The 18,464-nt window shown below is 34.5% G+C and overlaps 1 protein-coding gene across 2 annotated transcripts in view; it reads right to left on the reverse strand.

The window, feature by feature from the left end:
* Positions 1–18,464, reverse strand: part of KCNT2 (potassium sodium-activated channel subfamily T member 2) — a 379,267-nt gene that overhangs the window by 18,763 nt on the left and 342,040 nt on the right. For both annotated transcript variants that reach the window (XM_035010164.1, XM_035010163.1), the window contains exon 25: positions 6,276–6,576. In XM_035010164.1, coding sequence (XP_034866055.1) covers positions 6,276–6,576 — 301 coding nt within the window. The remainder of the gene's footprint in view (positions 1–6,275; positions 6,577–18,464) is intronic.

Consider the following 18,464-nt stretch of genomic DNA (forward strand, 5'->3'; position numbering starts at 1 on the left):
CTAAAACACATTTGAACTTCTAGTCATAATGATAAAATGTATGTATATTTAAATGCAGTTGACTGCATTTAATGTTCTGGGAAGAACATGTTACAAATCCATGAAACAAAACTATATAGTTTTAATTTAGGGATATATGAAAAATTCATTGTCCAAATATTTCCATTTACCAGAAATCATTATCAGCTCAACAATTACCCCTTTTGAAAACTTCATTACTTTATCTATTGAGAAAACCATTGAGCTTGTTTTTTTCTATTAATATTCTATATACAGAATGAGATTAACATAAAACAAGCTCATCTATGTATCCTTCTGTTTCTGACCGCCTCCTCATGAGAATCAGTTCTGGAAATACAGAGTAACATAAAATCATCCATATTCTGGGAATCTATACTGGGAGTATATTGATTTTGCATATCAGTATTCTTATACTCATTTTTATAGGAAAAAGGTAAACAACACATTTCAAAAATAATAAAAATTTAAAATCAATTAATTTTGAAATGCTAAATTGTTGATGACTTTGTTACAGTGACCTCAGATACTTATATTATTCCTCCTAAGTCTAAAATCTGCAAAACATTCTTTTTTCTTCTTTTTTTAATTATGTTATATTAATCACCATACATTACATCATTAGTTTTTGATGTAGTGTTCCATGATTCATTGTTTGCGTATAACACTCAGTGCTCCATGCAGAACATGCCCTCTTTAATACCCATCACCAGGCTAACCCATTCTCCCACCCCTCTCCCCTCTGGAACCCTCAGTTTGTTTTTCAGAGTCCATCATCTCTCATGGTTCATCTCCCCCTCCGATTCCCCCCTTCATTTTTCCCCTCCTGCTATCTTCTTCTTCTTCTTCTTCTTCTTTTTTAAAACATATAATGTATTATTTGTTTCAGAGGTACAGATCTGTGATTCAACAGTCTTGCACAATTCACAGCGTTCACCATAACACATACCCTCCCCAGTGTCTATCACCCAGCCACCCCATCCCTCCCACCCTCCACCATTCTTGAAGAAATATCTAGCTATGGTAACTTTTCCCTCTTTGGTAATTTGCTTTAGGAAAATTTGTAAATAATTTTGCACTAGAAAAGGTACCTGACTTACTGACTAAGATTTTGGGAAAAAATTTTTAAAACTTACATAAAATGATAATTGATTTACAAAAGAATATGAGAAGTTGATGATTGCTACTATTACTACTATTACTATTAGTATTGCTACTACCACTACCTTATCTATCATAACTTTGGGTTGAAATAACAGTCCTTTTTGTTAATTTTGCTTATTTCTTTCCCATAAGAAAGAGAATGAAAGGATTAAGTCTCCTTATTGTCTTAAAAAAAATAGTACTTGTTTAATTTGTCCATTATTTCAGGCAATTATAAAGTTACTTTAGAAAGAAACTAAGACCTTCTGATAGATGTAATGAAAGCCAGCGGATAACTAGTAGTTATCTCTTTGTCACTTAAAAGGATTTGGTTTTTTTCTACCTTGGCATTTTATCTTTTAGTAACAGTATGAAACTTACAACAATCCATGTCAAAATTGGCTAACACCTGTAGGAGCAGTCACACTAGGAAGACTTACTTGCCAATTTATACTCACTAGTGTGCGCCATTCTGTGAGCTAATCATTAAGAATCTGTCAATAGTTAGAAAGAATAATTTTGTTTTGTGAATGTGAGAGCTATTCTAAATAGATTGTTGAAGAATAATGCCAGTTATGAACATAAAGAAAAGTATAATTATTCATATTTGCAGTATAGCTTACAGATTAAAAAGTCATTTTTTCACATACATTTTATTATTTTACACCATACCCCTTTAGGAAGGCTTTATTATCCTCATTTGATGGTTAAAGAACATGAATTTCAGGGCGATAGTGACTTGCCCCAAAAACACATGGCCAGTTTGTTGTATACAATGCCATGAACTTTGAGGGGAAGTTTTAAAAAATTATAGTGAAATTTCCCCAAAAAATTCAATGGAAAGCAAGCAGAATTTGTAGATTTTCACTTTAGCTATTTTACCAAAATATAGAGGTCTTCAAATTCCATCTCTCAAATCCTTGGGGCCAGATATGTTCCAGAATTGAATTTCTAGATTTAGAAAATAATATTGGTCATATCAACGTGCGTTATGAAATACCACATGAAATGTTACTTACCTTCCTGTCAAAATACCTACAAGTTTACTGCATTTAAAACATGTATTTTTCTCCATTTCCAATTACCAAAGCAAAAGGTTCCAACTATGATCTTTTTCCTGTATTTTCAACTTCTTCATTAATGGCTCAATTTTAATAAACATGCTCGTATCTCTGTTCTTCAAAACAAACAGTCTCGCTTCCCTCTCCACTTTCCCATCCAGTTAACTCCATATTCTCACCTCTCCTTCACAATGAAACTTCTTAAAAATATCTGCTGTGGCAGACAGACAGTTGTCTCTCAATAGAGTAATTCTTCTTGTCTTCTTTAACATTAGATTTGGGCCACCAAAAATAAGACATATTCCTTGCCAATGGGACTTAACTGAAATGGTGAGTGCAATTACTTGATAGTATGTTTTAATTGAAGAGAACTTTCCTTCTCTGGTAATCTCTCTCCTTCCTGCTTGATGGAATGTGGACAAAATAATTGGAGTTCCCACATCTATCTTGTATGGTGACATGATTTTGTCAATAGAAGCAATAAATGGTGGAGCAATGAGATAGAACATTAAATTTCCAATACCTTGGGGTTTCTAATATATTTAAATCCACTATATTCAAATCCTTACCTCACATCATTCCTCAAGCTACTCAAATTTGGCTTGCACACATACTAATTAACTGATACTACTTTTACCAAGGTCTATCAATGATCTATCACTCAATGACACTCTTTGGTATTATTAATCATTGCCCCCTATATCTCAGTCCAATACTTTCCAACATTTTTTTCACATCATAGAACATATAACAAATGATATTTGTACTCACATTGGGGTAACAGACAAAACTGCTTATGGCTGGAAGTAACCAGCCTGAGGAGTGCCTCTGACCACCCCAGGCCCCACATGGCCTTCTGAAAGTATAAAGGATCAATGTCATGATAAATCATGTAACCAATTGATAGCATACTATCATATTTTGGGTAATTCAGTTCTAGACATTTCAGTCTCTTGTTTTTAAAAAAATACTTCTTCCCTTAACATTCTTGAAATGTTTTCCAAAGTTCTCTTATAGTCCTTTACCAGGGGTTATTTCATCTACTCCTACGATTTTAATTAAAATCCATATGCTCTATCAGCATATAGAGTCTTAAGTCTATATAAAATCTCATTTCTTTTTCTTGAGAACCAGATAGCAGATATCCAGCTTCTTTTACAACATTGCCTAGTTAGGACTGAGTTAAATTTATTATCTTTACCCCAACATATTTGTCTTCTTTCTCTAAGCTCAGTGAATGTCACCACCATATACTTAATTGTTCAAACGAAAACCCTCAATGGTCATCTTTTGACTCTTCCCTTTCCCCCTCCTTTATGTCTCATATCCAAGAGGTCAAAAGTAATCTATTCATTCTTTTGGAGCATGCCAGACCTAACTCAGAAAAAAGCAGATTATGACTTATGGTTAAATCAATCATCATGCATTTTTTTAATGTATGTTAAAACATTTTTCAACTATAAATTACTATAGAATATTGATGATATGCACAAAGAACATGTGGTGTAGTGGAAATACAAAGAGACATAGAGTCAAAAGTCGTAAGTTAAAATACTGACTTGAGTGTCTAGTAGGCTAGGAAATCATTTATATTTGAGACCCTGTTTTCTCACCTGTAAGCACTCCATTTGTTCACACATTCAATGTGCAGTTACTGGGTTCCTATGTTTCAGGAAATGTGTAATATATTGGGGATCCAAAGTTGAAAAGATGAGCAAGATATTCCCTTTCTCTCAAGGAAGGAAGACAAACATGCAAAATAATTGTTTTAAAGCACGCATCCTCAATGGAGGCAATATTGCCCCTGAGGGTACAAAATTTGTTTTTGTTTTGTTTGGTTTGGCTGAGGTGGGCAAAGAAAAATCTACTCCTTTTATGTATAAAGCACAGATGTACATACAGTAGTACTTAAATCGATAAATGGAAGATTTGTGGTATTAACTGAATGCCAGTTCTGGGCTCAGCACATTATTATTCATTATCCCATTTGTCCCTCACAAGAAACTTATAAGACAGACATTATTAATTCCATTTCACAGTGATAAAAAGAGGCTTGGAGAGGTTAAATAATTCAATGAGCCTACTGGCTGATACTAGAATATAAGTTCCAAAAATGCAGAGGTCCTATGTGAATAGGTCATTATTCTATTCCCAGTGTAGCCCAATATTATCTGTTGGATGGATGAATTATTGTGAGTTAGGAACACATGGAGAAGTCCAGAAGCTCATGATGTGTTAAATCCCAATCCTGTTTTCATAAACTTTATGTTATTAAAGGTGGCTAGTACATGGCCTTAGAATGGATTGATGGACCTATGGATGAATAGATGATTAGAATGGGACAGAGACAGGAAGAAAGAAAGATGAAAAGAGAGAGAAAAAAAGAAGGTGGACAATATCCATTCTTCTTTTCTGTAAGAGTTAGTGTGAGAATTAAATTAACAGATTTATTTAAAAAAAAAAAACACAAGAATAACTAAATGCAAGGTACCTGATAGAAGTTTCATTAGCAAAAACATAATATGTTCCCTGATGATTCTCCCATGCAGCCAGTTCATGCATTTTTGTGTCTCTTAGAGTCAAACTGTTATCTGCCACACTGCTTACAGGACCAGCCTTGAGTTATAATGTTCATGAAACACAGCTGGAACTTGGATGAACAATCATTTACTAGAACTTTCCAAAAAAAGAAAGAGTAGCTGAATAATAACTAACAAAAGTACACATAAATATAGGACTATAGTTCTATAAGAAATACAATCATACTGTCATCAAATTAGCAAAGAATTATTAATATAGTTTTTAAAAGGAAGATCAATTTTTCTTTGAATTTACTCTTTAACGTAAGACCTTGTATGATTATATTAAAATTATTGCTAACAGATTAGTCTGTACTATGTTTAAGTAAGTACTAAATAATTATTTCAATTACATATGGAATCCTGACTCCAACACATTTCAACTGTATGCCCTTGAGCAAGGCCTTTAAGCTCTAAGCTTCAAATTCTTAGGGTAAAGTGGGACACTTATCCACTCAGGGTTATGAGGAGTAATGAAAAAATACACATAAAGCACCTTGCATAGTTCTAGCAGGTTAACTTCTTTTAAACTCTACCTAATTCAATAATTAAAATTTCTCCCTATATACACTGTTTCAAGTTGAGACTTTAATAATAAAGATGAGATGGGACAAATATAGAATGCATTCCATTTTATCCTTAACCTGCATGATATTTATATTATCTTAGCTTCTGGTTTACCCAAGTTATATATATAAAACAAAAACCACTTTATCATCTGGCTTTACTCTAAGTTGACTAAATTTCTTTTTTAAATAAAATTCATAGAGTAGTAAAGAATATATTTTAAAATTATCTTTGCATTATTTATTTAAGCTGTGCTTTTTGGTCTATATGGCAATCATAGATCAACACAGGAACTTAATAATTATTGATGCAATCTACGCTATATGAAATCACATACTATTTGAGCTTCAAATTAAAGCTTTTGTAGACTTTTATTTCTGGACCACAAGAAACTAAACAAATTTTATGGATTTGGTTCATTTGTGACTGGTACATTTAGTTACTTGCCAATGCCTCAAATTCATATTATCCCAGTTCCTAGAATAAAATGTGGTTTGGGTGTGTGTGTGAGAGTGTGTGAGTGTGTGAGAGTGTGTGTGTGTGTGTGTAAGAGCATGACAGAACAGGATATAAATCTCAGCCATGCTATTAAAAAGCTAATTAGCAAGTTATTGACTAAGTTTCTTTATCTCTAAAATGGGAAAGTTTGGGAGAAAATTAAAAGTAAGATAATTCATATAATAAGTTCAGCAGAGTGCCTAGAGAACTAAGCAAACACTTAATATTTCTAGCATTTACTTTTACTGTCATCATTATAATTTTCTGTATTAGATATGTGTCAGTAGTTCCTTCAAACTGGCCTGTGAAACAAAAATGTGATTCTTAACTTACTAAATCTGAACCAACTACACAAAGACTATGGCAAGAATCACAAGTCCATAGCATACAATACTTTTAAAGAGCATACCATATCCCACTGTAGAAAGACCCAAGTGTTTCATTCTATTTTTCACAAGTTCAGCAAGCTCTTGTCTTTCTGACCTCCTGTAGAGGTTCAGTCGCTGCTGGGTTATTTTCTCAGCTGTTTTACCAGAGTGTTTTGGACCTTTTCTGCTCAGTCTTCGGGCCCACTGCATGCTCTTTCTCCGCAGTAAGGGATGGTCTGACTGGTCACTGGAAGTTGAGTTGCGGTGGTTGCTTCGGTGATGACTTTGTTCTTTGGAGTCTTTGGTGTCTTCCCACTCTTCTACACTGATGGATATCTGAGACTTTAAAGGAAATGGATATTGATAATTAGATATCTTAGGAACTACTGAAACCTGGAGATAGGCTAATAATTTTTGCTAATAACTTGGTATCATTATATAGCTCATGAGAATTTTCACAGAAAGAACAAATCATGATCATTGATTTACTTTGTTGTTACTAAAAATATTATTTGAAAATACATTGTTTTGAACTTATATATGAAGCAGATAAAATAGCTTTGCATCTCCAATATAAGTTTTTATGAAAGGATTTCATTTTTCATGCATCTGTCATCAAATGACTAGCTCGCATAGAGTTGTTTGGAACACAAACAAAAAATAATAATTTAAATCTTCAAATAAAGTCAATGTAATGGACTTTTCTAAATCCCAACAGGTATTTTATATGAAATTTAAATAAAGGTTATGAAAATTGTTTTACTTTTGGAATTAATAATATTTTAAAAGATTTTTAAATTATTGCTCTTTCTAAAGATGGCATTGAAATGAACTTTGTAAAATGTGAATTTTTTTTAATTCACTCCTCTGAGCCAGAAGAAAACAAAAAGCACTTTTTATTTAATTCATACATTAATTATTCACCACATAAACCTTTTTTTTGATTAAAATATTAAAACATATTTCAGGAACTGTTCTCAGTATTCTAAGTGAAAAATGTTATAAATATTAATATTTCACAAATGTATTCTAGAATCACAAATAAAACTTAAATCAGGCTATTCTCCAGAGGAAGGAAAACAATGAACAAACTCAGAGAGTCTATTTTAATTTACTTTTTTACTACTAAATCTGACTTTAAAGTAAGAAGCTTTCCTTTGATTGTAGGCCCTTAATAAATAAGAGTTTCCTGTTTCAAACTGTTGCTTTTGATACCAGGAAGTTAAATGAAATGCAACACAGATCAAAGCAGGAAGTTTTACTTACTAAAAGCATGTAATGCAAATGAACAGTTTCCTGAATTATACTGTGCATAACAGCAACGTTCATGAATCTGCCAACTGTGTTTCCCTTCTATTGACTGAAGTTTGAACTTCAGCTCTAACAGGCATGTTTTGCTGGCTTTTAAAGTAATAGAGTTTAAATTACCAATTTAAGTAAGATCAAGAGGTAGATCCAATAAAATCCTTTAAAAGTGAATATAAATGATGGAGTCTCAGTTAATGACTTGCGTACAATTCCTAGTGGCAAGCTATGAAACTATCTCACACTTAAATTCAATGAAAAATGTAAATATTGATCCATATTTCTGTTTCAAAACAGTGAGTGATATTAAAAATAGTTTGTTTTAACTTTCAAGTCTCCATAGTAAGAGAACATTTTATTAAAATATTTTTAGAAAACTTATTTGAGATATAGAATTTACGTTGGAAGTATTAAAATGTAGACTGTTGCCTGGTTTTGCAATAATGGATACCTTTATAAGTCTTAACTTCCTCTAGTCTCACCCATTTGATAATATACTGAAAACCCTCTTCTGTGGGAGTAAAATACATAAGCCATGACTAATATCTACCATCAGTAAAGAATATCAATCCTTGTTCAGTAGTTTCAGTTTATATGTACTCTGTAGCAAAAATGAAAACATTCGTATTTAGACATTTGTCTTGCAGAGTTTTGTTAATCACAATCTTACATTTATTTGAAGTGATTTTTCTAGTCATAAGTTCCAGTGAGTAACAGTTTGATTTCCTACAAATACGTGGAAATAGTAGCCTTGCAAGTCCCATAATTCAAGTAGAGGATGAAACACTATCTCTTTGTGAATGCTTTTTCTTAGTTATATATACCTGGAATTGTATCAAGTAAATATCTAGAACATGAACTGAAGCCTATGTATGTGTTAGTTAAACACTACTGAATACCCTATTCATCCTTGTTTTGAACTTCCCTAAGAAAAGAATAGCATGATTTATACATAAAATCCATAGGAATCGAGAGGTCTTTTTGTCAAGTATTCAATAAAATAAGTATCATTTCTTTGTATATTTCACTTTAAGTACCAAAAAAAGTAATTAGAAGGAATAGAGGGTTAGAAATCGAAACTGACAACAAATAGATTGTTCTCTATGTTTGGAATTTGCAGGTCTTTCTCCCATCCTTCCATATGACATAATGAAAAGGAATAGAATTTTATGTATAAGATTACAAATTTGAATGATATTTTGGTTACTTCCTAGCTTTGTTCCTACAACAAAACTGCTTAATCACTAAGTAAAATGAGAATAATAATAATGCCCATCTTCTACCTCATAGAAATGTTGTACAAATTCTTCTAATACATTAATGTATAAAGAAAACATGTGCCAACTATAAATTTCCACATATAATAATAACATTAATATATCTTAGTTAAAATGATTATTGACAATATCAATTTCAGTGGAAATAAGCATTAGTTATTCTATTCCCGGGTACAGAATATGTATGTGTATGCCTGTGTGTTTTTTAAAAAGGTCCATTTATAAATATACTTTCTTGCTGTCATTTCATCATCTGATTTGACCCTATTATGTTTTGAACGTGACACACCATCTAGTGGACACAGTGTGCTGGAGACACAGAAGTGCCTTGATCATAGGACCTTTTCCTGAATTAGAGTCAGAGTGATAGAATGCTTAAAAGCAAGTGTGCTGGCCATCAGATAGACCTGGGTTTAAATACATGTTTCATCACTTAGCAGCTCTGTATTCCTGGTTACTAAACCGCCTAAGATTATTCCCATTTCCCTATCGAAAAATGGTAATTATATTTTTATTTTCCCACAGTGTTTTTGAGACGATCTAAGAGATAATACTTGAAAAGGGTATAATATAGTGCCTGTCTCAGCAAATGCTCACTAAATATTAGTTAATATTATGGCTCACGATCTGGTATGAAAAGACAGTAAAAGAGAGAGGAAGAAATAATTATGAGGGATTATATAAAAGGGAGAAATGGGTATGAAAAAGACAGGTTGTGACTCATATTTGTGATGCAGTTTTCTCTATCAGTGACCATATTTCACAAGAAATCAAGGTGCTAGAAACAAACCCTCAGGGGTAAAGATTCCTTGGTTAGTTTCATGAATTTGAAGAAGAGAACAATATTTAAGTTAAAGTGGACATTTATTGCCCTGCCCTGCTTCTATAAATTATTCTTCACTATTTCTATGAATAACGAGAGGACTATGGTTTGATGTTTTGTATTTTAATTATCAGACGACTGATATAATTATTAATGTGAAAAATCAAGATTTAATACTAATGCTTATGAGAATGAAAAAAAGATATTTTCATATTGCTATGGTCTGATCTGAATGTTATGTCCCCTCAAAATTTGTTTGTTAAAATCTTAAACCCCAAAGGTGATGCTATTAGTAGGTGGGGTCTTTAGAAGGTGATTAGGCCATGGGTGTGGAGTCCTCATGAATGGGATTAGTGCCCTTAGAAGAAAGACCCCAGAGAGATCCCTAGCCCCTCTGCCCTGTGATTATACAATAAGAAATCTGCTATCAGAAGGGGGCCCTCACATGACCATGCTGCCACCCCGATCTCCCACTTCCAGCCTCCAGAACTGTGAGCAATCCATTTCTATTGTTTATAAGATACCCAGCCTATGGTAATTTGTTATAGCAACTTGAATGGACATATTATATTATAGCAACATGAATAAGACATATTTTATATGAAATGCTTCTGGGACCATATTTATACAGTTCAATACGGAAATGAAAAATTCATATATCTAATCAACAATTTTCATATAAATTTAAGGCATTATTATTTTTTAAATATTTAAATATTCTCCAAATATTTATCAAACTTAATATGGCTTTTAAAAAGGCTAAAAATATTTCTTCACAAGAATAAGAATTGGCAGCTTTATAAATGAGAAAATGTTTCTTATGCCTAAAAGAGCTTAATTACTTTCATTGTTTTCAGAAAGGCAGAAAGTGTCAGGATCACAATAAATATCAAACATTCTTTTCCACACTCTACACACACACACACACACACACACACATCCCAAAATGACCCAATTCAACTTCCTCTCAATTTTTTTTATTGAAGTGATTCATGTCATAAGGTTATTGAGCAATCTGTGGAATAAAGTGGTATTTTAAAATAAATCAATTCGCTCAGTAGTTTGAAAGTGACTGTTTGTAATCTGGATTCATGGCTCCCTTAAGAATAGTTTTATAGGCTTTAAAATAGCCTTAAACTGTGCTATCTGATTTATGACTGAAGACACTCTGAATTGTTGCTAAAGAAAACAGAGGAAAATGAAACCACTGAAGATATGTTAGTTTAACATTTTATTTATTTATTTATTTTTTATCCCAAGTTTTTATTTAAATTCTAGTTGGTTAATAAATATGGTAAAATTGGTTTCAGGTGTAGAATATAGTGATTCATCACTTACATACAACACCCAATGCTCATAACAACTAGTGCCCTCCTTAATCCCATCACCCATTTAGCCCACCCCTGCCCACCTCCCCTCCATCTCAGTTTGTTCCATATAGTTGAGTCTCTTATGGTTTGCCTCTCTCTCTCTTTTTCCCCTTAGTTTAACATTTTATAGAAGAATTCCTATCTAATGTTTTCCATTAAAGGAAAGTTAAATTGCAAGAATACTTGAGACATCATCTATATTTAAATCCATATACACCTTGGCTAGTGACTTTGGGTTCCATGGAAATTTCTTTATATTAAAAAAAAAAAATTCACACAAAGATGTTTCTGTACTTTCTATAAAGGCTCAGTTTATAAGTTCACTTAGTCTGTGATCTAAATAGAGATAGACAATAACTAGTTACATTGTATTTAGATGTATTGTCTATTTATTTATTTATTTATTTTTAGAGAGAAAGCACAGGAGTGGGAGAGGGCCAGAGGGAGAGGGAGAGAGACAGTCTTAAGCAGACTCCCCGCCCAGCATGGAGCCACATGTAAGGCTGGATCCCAGGACCCTGAGATCATGATTCCAGCAGAAATCAAGAGCCGATCGCTCAACCGACTGGGCCACCCAGGTGTCCTGTATTTAGATGTATTTTCAACATATTTTCAGAATCATAGAGATAATTAGAGAATAATCAATACTATATTCTAAAAAATGCTGAATTTGGAATCAAATACTAGGTTGTATTTTCAATCCTATCCAGCCAATACTTCATGACTTCAAACAAACCAACTGAGCTTCTTGAAAAATAGTGACAATTTTCACAGTTCTCATGACAAAATAAACAAAACTTAAGAGAATCTGTAGTAATACTCTAACATAAATTCTAAAGCCAAATAATTACTCAAGAATTTAGGTTCAAGTAATAGCTTTTTCTTTTTAAAGCTAATCACTTGGTGGAATAACAAAAATTATTTCAGTTTCTTGACTTTATTTTCCATATCTAAAAATCAGATATTTCACCTACATATTCTCTTAGGTAGCTTTCTATTTCATCTATTATTCTGTGAATATAAGGTTTACTCATAGTACGTAGAACCTCCATTAACCTGTCATTCCAATCCCATAACTTCAAGAGTCAAAATTTAATTTTATGTCCAAGTGAAAAAAATTCCAGGTTCTCTATTTAGAGATAATGCTAAATAATCCACAAATTTAGGCTAGTTTTCTACTGCTGTTGAACAGACTACATCTCCCTCTCTTTGTTTTTTTCTCGTCTCTTCCTCTTTCCCTCTTCCCCCACCCCATAAACAACACCCATCTTTCTGTTATTATCCCTAAAAGAAAATCAAAACTAGTCAATTACTTTTATGAGTTCAATCTCTTTTTTTATTGTTTGTTTTAAATTTACACATCAAGTTGCCTATTCACACATCCTTGGCAATCTGGTTTTGTGTACGTTTGTGTGCATGTATGTGTGTATGTGTATTTGATTAAATCTCTGCGTTTTTTGGTCTCTGTGGAATTTGAAACCTAGCTAATTTATTGTCTTGGTGGTATTTCCACATTGGTGGTTAATTTCTTTTCCCTTGAGCCTTCAAAACTGTCATTCAGAAACAACTAATGTACAGAGATTTCAACTGCCTACTGCCTTTCCTAGTGCTTTAAACCCAGAAAATAGTACTTTTTTCTGCTTTCTTTAGGATCTTGAATACTATTGCTAACTAAATGGTGGCTGTCTTCCCTTAGAATCTAAATAATTAATTTAAATAAATTAAATAATTCGTCTGTGTTAATAAGAGCAAGTTGAGAAGGGAATGTCATCCTTATTTTAATTGGTTGTACTATTATGTTAGGAGTCCTTTATAAAGTGATTCATAAATAGGTAGATGATAGATAGATGGCATATATGTTACTTATTTTATTTTTCACCACGTGTTCAGGAAGTTATACTCCAAAAGAACTACTTGAGTTCTCAAACATATACAGACCAATATCTGGGGAACAGGTGTGGGAATGGATATTAGGGTGCAGGATAATGGTAGAAGAAACATTAAGTTGAATCAGGCATAATTTATTGATATGGACTCATTAAGCAGAGATTCTGCATTGGGAGTTGAAGCTTGGGGAGTTAGAAAGGGTTCTAACAGTTCATCTGGTTGGTTGGCCGTAACATGTACCAAAAGGTGGTCCATAGTAAGCAAACTGGACATGCACGACCTAATTTGGTTTAATGTAAAGCAAGGGATTCGAATCCTTGAGATTGGAATATAAGAGTAGATTTGTCATTTAAGACCCACAGTGAGAGAGTCTAGAAGGCATTCCTTTTACCACAACTGTGAGAAATAAATTTGTGAGCAGAGCCCCAGTATCCTTGAAGAGTTCAACGATTACTCTTCTCTCTAAGACCAGACCTTAGAGTGGTAATTGCAGTCACTAAATGAAATGGGAGTAGTTCAATCCCAAGGAGGCAGGGGCCAAGTAGTGGCAATCAATTGCCCAAGGCAAGGTGAGTGAACATGGTTGCTATAATGGACAGCAGAGTCAAAGCAGCAATCAGAATAGTCTGACTTGCACAGACGCATGGCACTGGTTAATTAATCATTGTGTTCCTATAGGTAAAACAGATAGGAAAACTACTAAATTTTTACCTAATCTGCATAAGCAGAAAACATCTAGATCAAGTGAACAAAACTCTAACCTGAATCATAAAAATAGAAAGTAACAACCTTTCAAATAATCCCCAGATTTGAGCCAGTTTACAGAACCAAAACCCTTCGATGAAGGAGAGGCTTATTCCTTTTCTGGAAGGACCCAGTACACTGCCAAAAATTTATACCAGTAATCTTTTTCCCAGGCTTCCCCAAAGGGACATATGACCTTTCACCAGGGTAACTGTACACTGAGGAAAAGGAAATAATCAGAACTTTTAGAGACTAGTAGAGACTGGCTTTGAAATGATACTAATTCCACAACACTCAAAACATCACTTTGGTCCACAAGTTAGAGTAGGAGCTTACGGAGGTCATCAATAGCTCAGGTATGTCTCACAGTGGACTCAGTAGGTCCCAGAACCCATCCTATGGATATTTCCCCAGTTCCAGTCCCACATTGGCTCCCTGACCATACTGACCTCCTATGATGGGAAAGGCCAAGTAGAAGCCACTAGAACTGCTTCTACCTAAGAAAATATTAAACTAAAAGCAATAATGAATTCCTACAGAGATTGCAGAAATTAGTGCCACCATCAAGGACTTGAAATATGCAAGTGTAGTGATTTCTGCCACATCCCCACTCAATTCACTTATTTGGCAAGGGCAGAAGAATACGGAGCTTGGAGAATGACAATGGGTTATCCTAAATTTAACCAGGTGGTAACTCCACCTGCAGCTGCTGCACCAGATGTGGTTTCATTGCTTGAACAAATTAACACATTCCCTAGTACCTAGTATGCAGCTATCGATCTGGTAAATGTCTTTTTATCCATCCCCATCAATAAGAAACACCAGAATCATTTTGTGCTCAGCTGCCAAGGCCAGCAATACATCTTCACTGTCCTACCTCACTGGTGTATCAACTCTCCAGCTCTATGTCATAATTTAGTTTGCAGGGACCCTGACATCCTTTCCTTCTACAAGGTATCATGCCAGTTCATTACACTGATAACATTATGCTGAGTGGACCTAGTAAGCAAAAAGTAGCAACTATCCAAAACTTACTGAAAAGACATTTGCAGGTCAGAGGATGGAAAAGAGATCTGGCAAAAATATAGGGGACTCTTACCTCAGTGAAATTTCGAGGGGTCCATTGGTGTGGGGCATGGCAAGATATCCCTTCCAAAGTAAAGAATAGTTGTTGCATCTAACCCCTCCTACAACCAGAAAAGAAGCACAACATCTAGTGGGCTTCTTTGGATTTTAGAGGCAACATATTCCTCATTTGGGTGTGTTACTATGGCCCATTTACTGAGTGACCCAAAACCCTGCCAATTTTAGCAGAGTCCAGAAAAATAAAAGGCTCTGTAAGAGGTTCAGCCTTCTATGCTAGATGCTTTGCCACTTGGGCTAAGTGATCGAGTAAAACCAATGGTGTGTGCAATGTCACTGACAGATAGGGATGCTGTTTCGAGCCTGTGGCAGGCCCTAATAAATGAATTACAGCTCAGGCCCTTAGAATTATTCAGAGGACAGCAAAGCCCTGCCATCCTCTGTGAATGGCTACTCTTCTTTGAGAACAAAAGAGCTCCTTTAGGACTCTCTTACTATTATCATACTCTGTGATGTAGGTCAATGGAAAACTGCAAGAACCTAATCCAGATAGAACTACTAATGGCCCGGGCCATTTGTATGAGTTTGGGGCTTTTGTTAACGTGGCCCTATGCCATATGTCTCTGACTTATCTGTGTGTTTCATACTGAATTTTGTGTACAGGTATCAGTACGAAGCATGACAGACGCTAAGTTCAGGGAATGAGTCTTACCCTACGACCATTGGTTGTATGCCTCAACCAGGCATCGATCTCCATTCCATAGAGCATTCAGGGGAAGAACTTATATTCTGTGTATTATACAGGTCTATTACGTGGCTGCTTGTGGGGAGGAAGAGCAGTGGCCATGCTGAGAAAACGGCTCACTAAGGTGTTACAAAATGCTGCTTCTGCTGCTATGACTCTGTAACAGCAAAGATCCTGACCCCCACAGTTAGAAGGAAAAGTACCCATGGGCCTGGGTGGCATAGCTAAGGGGTTAATGCAAAACTGAGTGAAGCCTTAGGTTCATAATAAATAAATAAATAAATCCAATAACGCAACCATTGCCATCAGGGAGACCCATAACTCTAATGAAACTGACTTGAGACTCTCTGGAAGAGGAGACGTATAAGCGTGAGCAGGGTAGAAAGGATCCCCCTGAGGGTCTAGCAACCAAAGACAGCTCTAACCAGGAAATCAAAGGGAAGGAAAAAACAAACAAAAAATTGGATATATGGGAGGAAACAACTGAAACAGAAAGTCCACAATTTGTTCAACTTGAAAATTCTTAGTTAACTAAAAGTATTTTTAAAACAAAAAGATAAAAGGAAGCTGATTGTCTTTGTGCTTCTGCAACATAGGTTCCAAGTTTTAATATCTCCTGAACTGTACCAACTGGCAAACCTTCAGGGCTTTTTTTTTTTTTTTTGGTTGGGGTTCACATTATAGTTATGGCTGGAGATTCCAATAAACTTCAGGCACTGTAAATATGGAGATTGCACTAAAATTAAGGTAATCCCAATGGGGATTATCAGACATAAAATAAAAACACATAGGTACATAGGTATACCTCATCTTAACCATCAGAACTGTTGCCTTGCCTAAATCCCCCATGGTCATAACACCCATTGCCCTACAATATCCCCTAGTAGACACTGCACACTCTAATCCAATGAGTTATAAATTAAAATTAAATGAAATAAAATCCTTGCCACTTACAATTGGTTTGACAAAATGGGGCCATTTGAACCTTCTGTATGTCCAATGTAAATAGTTAATAAGGCCTTCAAGGATTGAACAGGGCTTTCAAGGATTGATATCAATTATAAGAACTATTCAGAGAAGAGATGATAATTACCACTGCTTCTCCATTTAATGTCCATTCGACTAGTTCTTAAACTCGGAAAGAATGAATGGAACCCCACAGTAGAGTATCCCAACCTTAATGACATGTTGTTAGTATTAAAGTGCAATACCCAATATTACTGTAATTATTGACTCCATTCAATCAGCAATTGATAAATACTTTGCAGTCATAGACTTGACTAACATCTTCTGTTTCATGCCCATTTTGACAGCCTCTCAACCAATTTCACCTTCAAAGGAACACAAATACTTCTTTACCTGGCTACATATAGGATACCTTAAAAGCCTAACAAATGCACTCAATCTTTGCAGGCAAGATCTCTACTGCATCCAACTTTCCCTGGGAACATAGGTATGACATTATATTGATGATATCTCTTGCAAGGGGATTTATTTGACATACTCATTCAGGACATATAAAAATTCACAAAGGAGAACACAAAAAGGAATGGGCCATTGTCTTGCACAAAATGCAAGGTTCCTTCAACTTAGTAAAATTTTTGGGCGTTTTTGGTCAGTCAAGGGATGTTCCAACTCTGATACCATCAAGAAAAAGTTATTGATCTAGTAGTCCAAATAATATTAAAACAAATCTACATCTTTTAGTTTTTTGGTTCTGGAAGCAACATATTCCTCATTTACAATTTTTTAAAGCCCATTTATGCTGCTACTTTCAAATTTACCCACACAGAATGAGTTACAACAAAAGAATCTAGATTCTCTCCAAATAGCAATACAACAGGCAATTACATTAGTTTCCCCTTTCCCTCCTCTGCCCTCTACCCCCAGATGCCTTTACTGTAGTTCCTCCTCTAGTAATCCTGGAAGTTCTGAATTACTCACAATGACCTAATTGTCCATTGGCTTTCAATGCAAGAAACTGTCCACCTTAGTCATATGCTATACATTATGAGAACAGGAATTACAAGGCAGATGTCCTTAAGCATTTACATGGAATTCAAGAGTAAAACAATAATTAAGCACCAAAATTAGTGACAGAGGAGATACAAATAAAATCACATAAGTTCGAACAGGATTTTTTGAAAGAATTGCTCTATGTTGAGGATACCTATGACTGAGTTCAGGAAACATACTGAGCACTTGTGTGAAGCACTGTTCAAGGTACATGGGATACAATAATGAAAAGATAGATGTGTTTTAGAGATAACTCCCTAATTTTAACTTTTATACCTCAATATCCTCAGTTGGGAAAGTAGAAGAAAAATAAGAAATTAAGACTATGAGAATGTATAGAAAAATTGATTATCATGGAGGCCAAGAAAGAAGTATTTTTCATGGAATAGAATGGGCGATGAATATTATCAAATAGTTCTTACTACAGCTTTTTGCCCTCTAACATACATATCATAAATAATATCTATTGTTATAGAGACACCAAGGAAGAAGAAGAGAAGTAATAAAAGGTCTTAGCTTATTTAGGGTCATAGCATTACCTATGATGGGAGATTTTATTTTTAAGACTTATTTATTTACTTAGCAAGACAGAGAGAGAGAGAGAGAGAGAGAGAGGTAGGTGGGGGAGGGGCAGAGGGAGAGGGAGGGAGAGAATCTCAAGCAGACTCCCCTTGAGTGTAGAGCCTGACACAGGAATTGATCTCATGACCCTGAGATCATTTGAGCCGAAATCAAGAGTCAGATGCTTAACCGACTGAGCCACCCAGGCACCCTTATGATGGGAGACTTTTTAATAAAGGTTTTACATCTTCTAATCATATGTATGTTATAGAGGTTACTGGTAATCCTGAGAGATGAATTTTCTAAATAGTAATTTACAATATTTAAGGGTTAATATTTCTCTAAAGTATACATAACTCTTTTGAGTTGTAGTATTCAGAAATATATTTCAAATATTTAATGAAATTGCCTTAATTATG

The sequence above is a fragment of the Mirounga leonina genome, unplaced genomic scaffold, assembly GCF_011800145.1.
Source record: "Mirounga leonina isolate KUSES-001 unplaced genomic scaffold, KU_Mleo_1.0 Mir_154, whole genome shotgun sequence".
In the NCBI taxonomy this organism is placed as follows: domain Eukaryota; kingdom Metazoa; phylum Chordata; class Mammalia; order Carnivora; family Phocidae; genus Mirounga; species Mirounga leonina.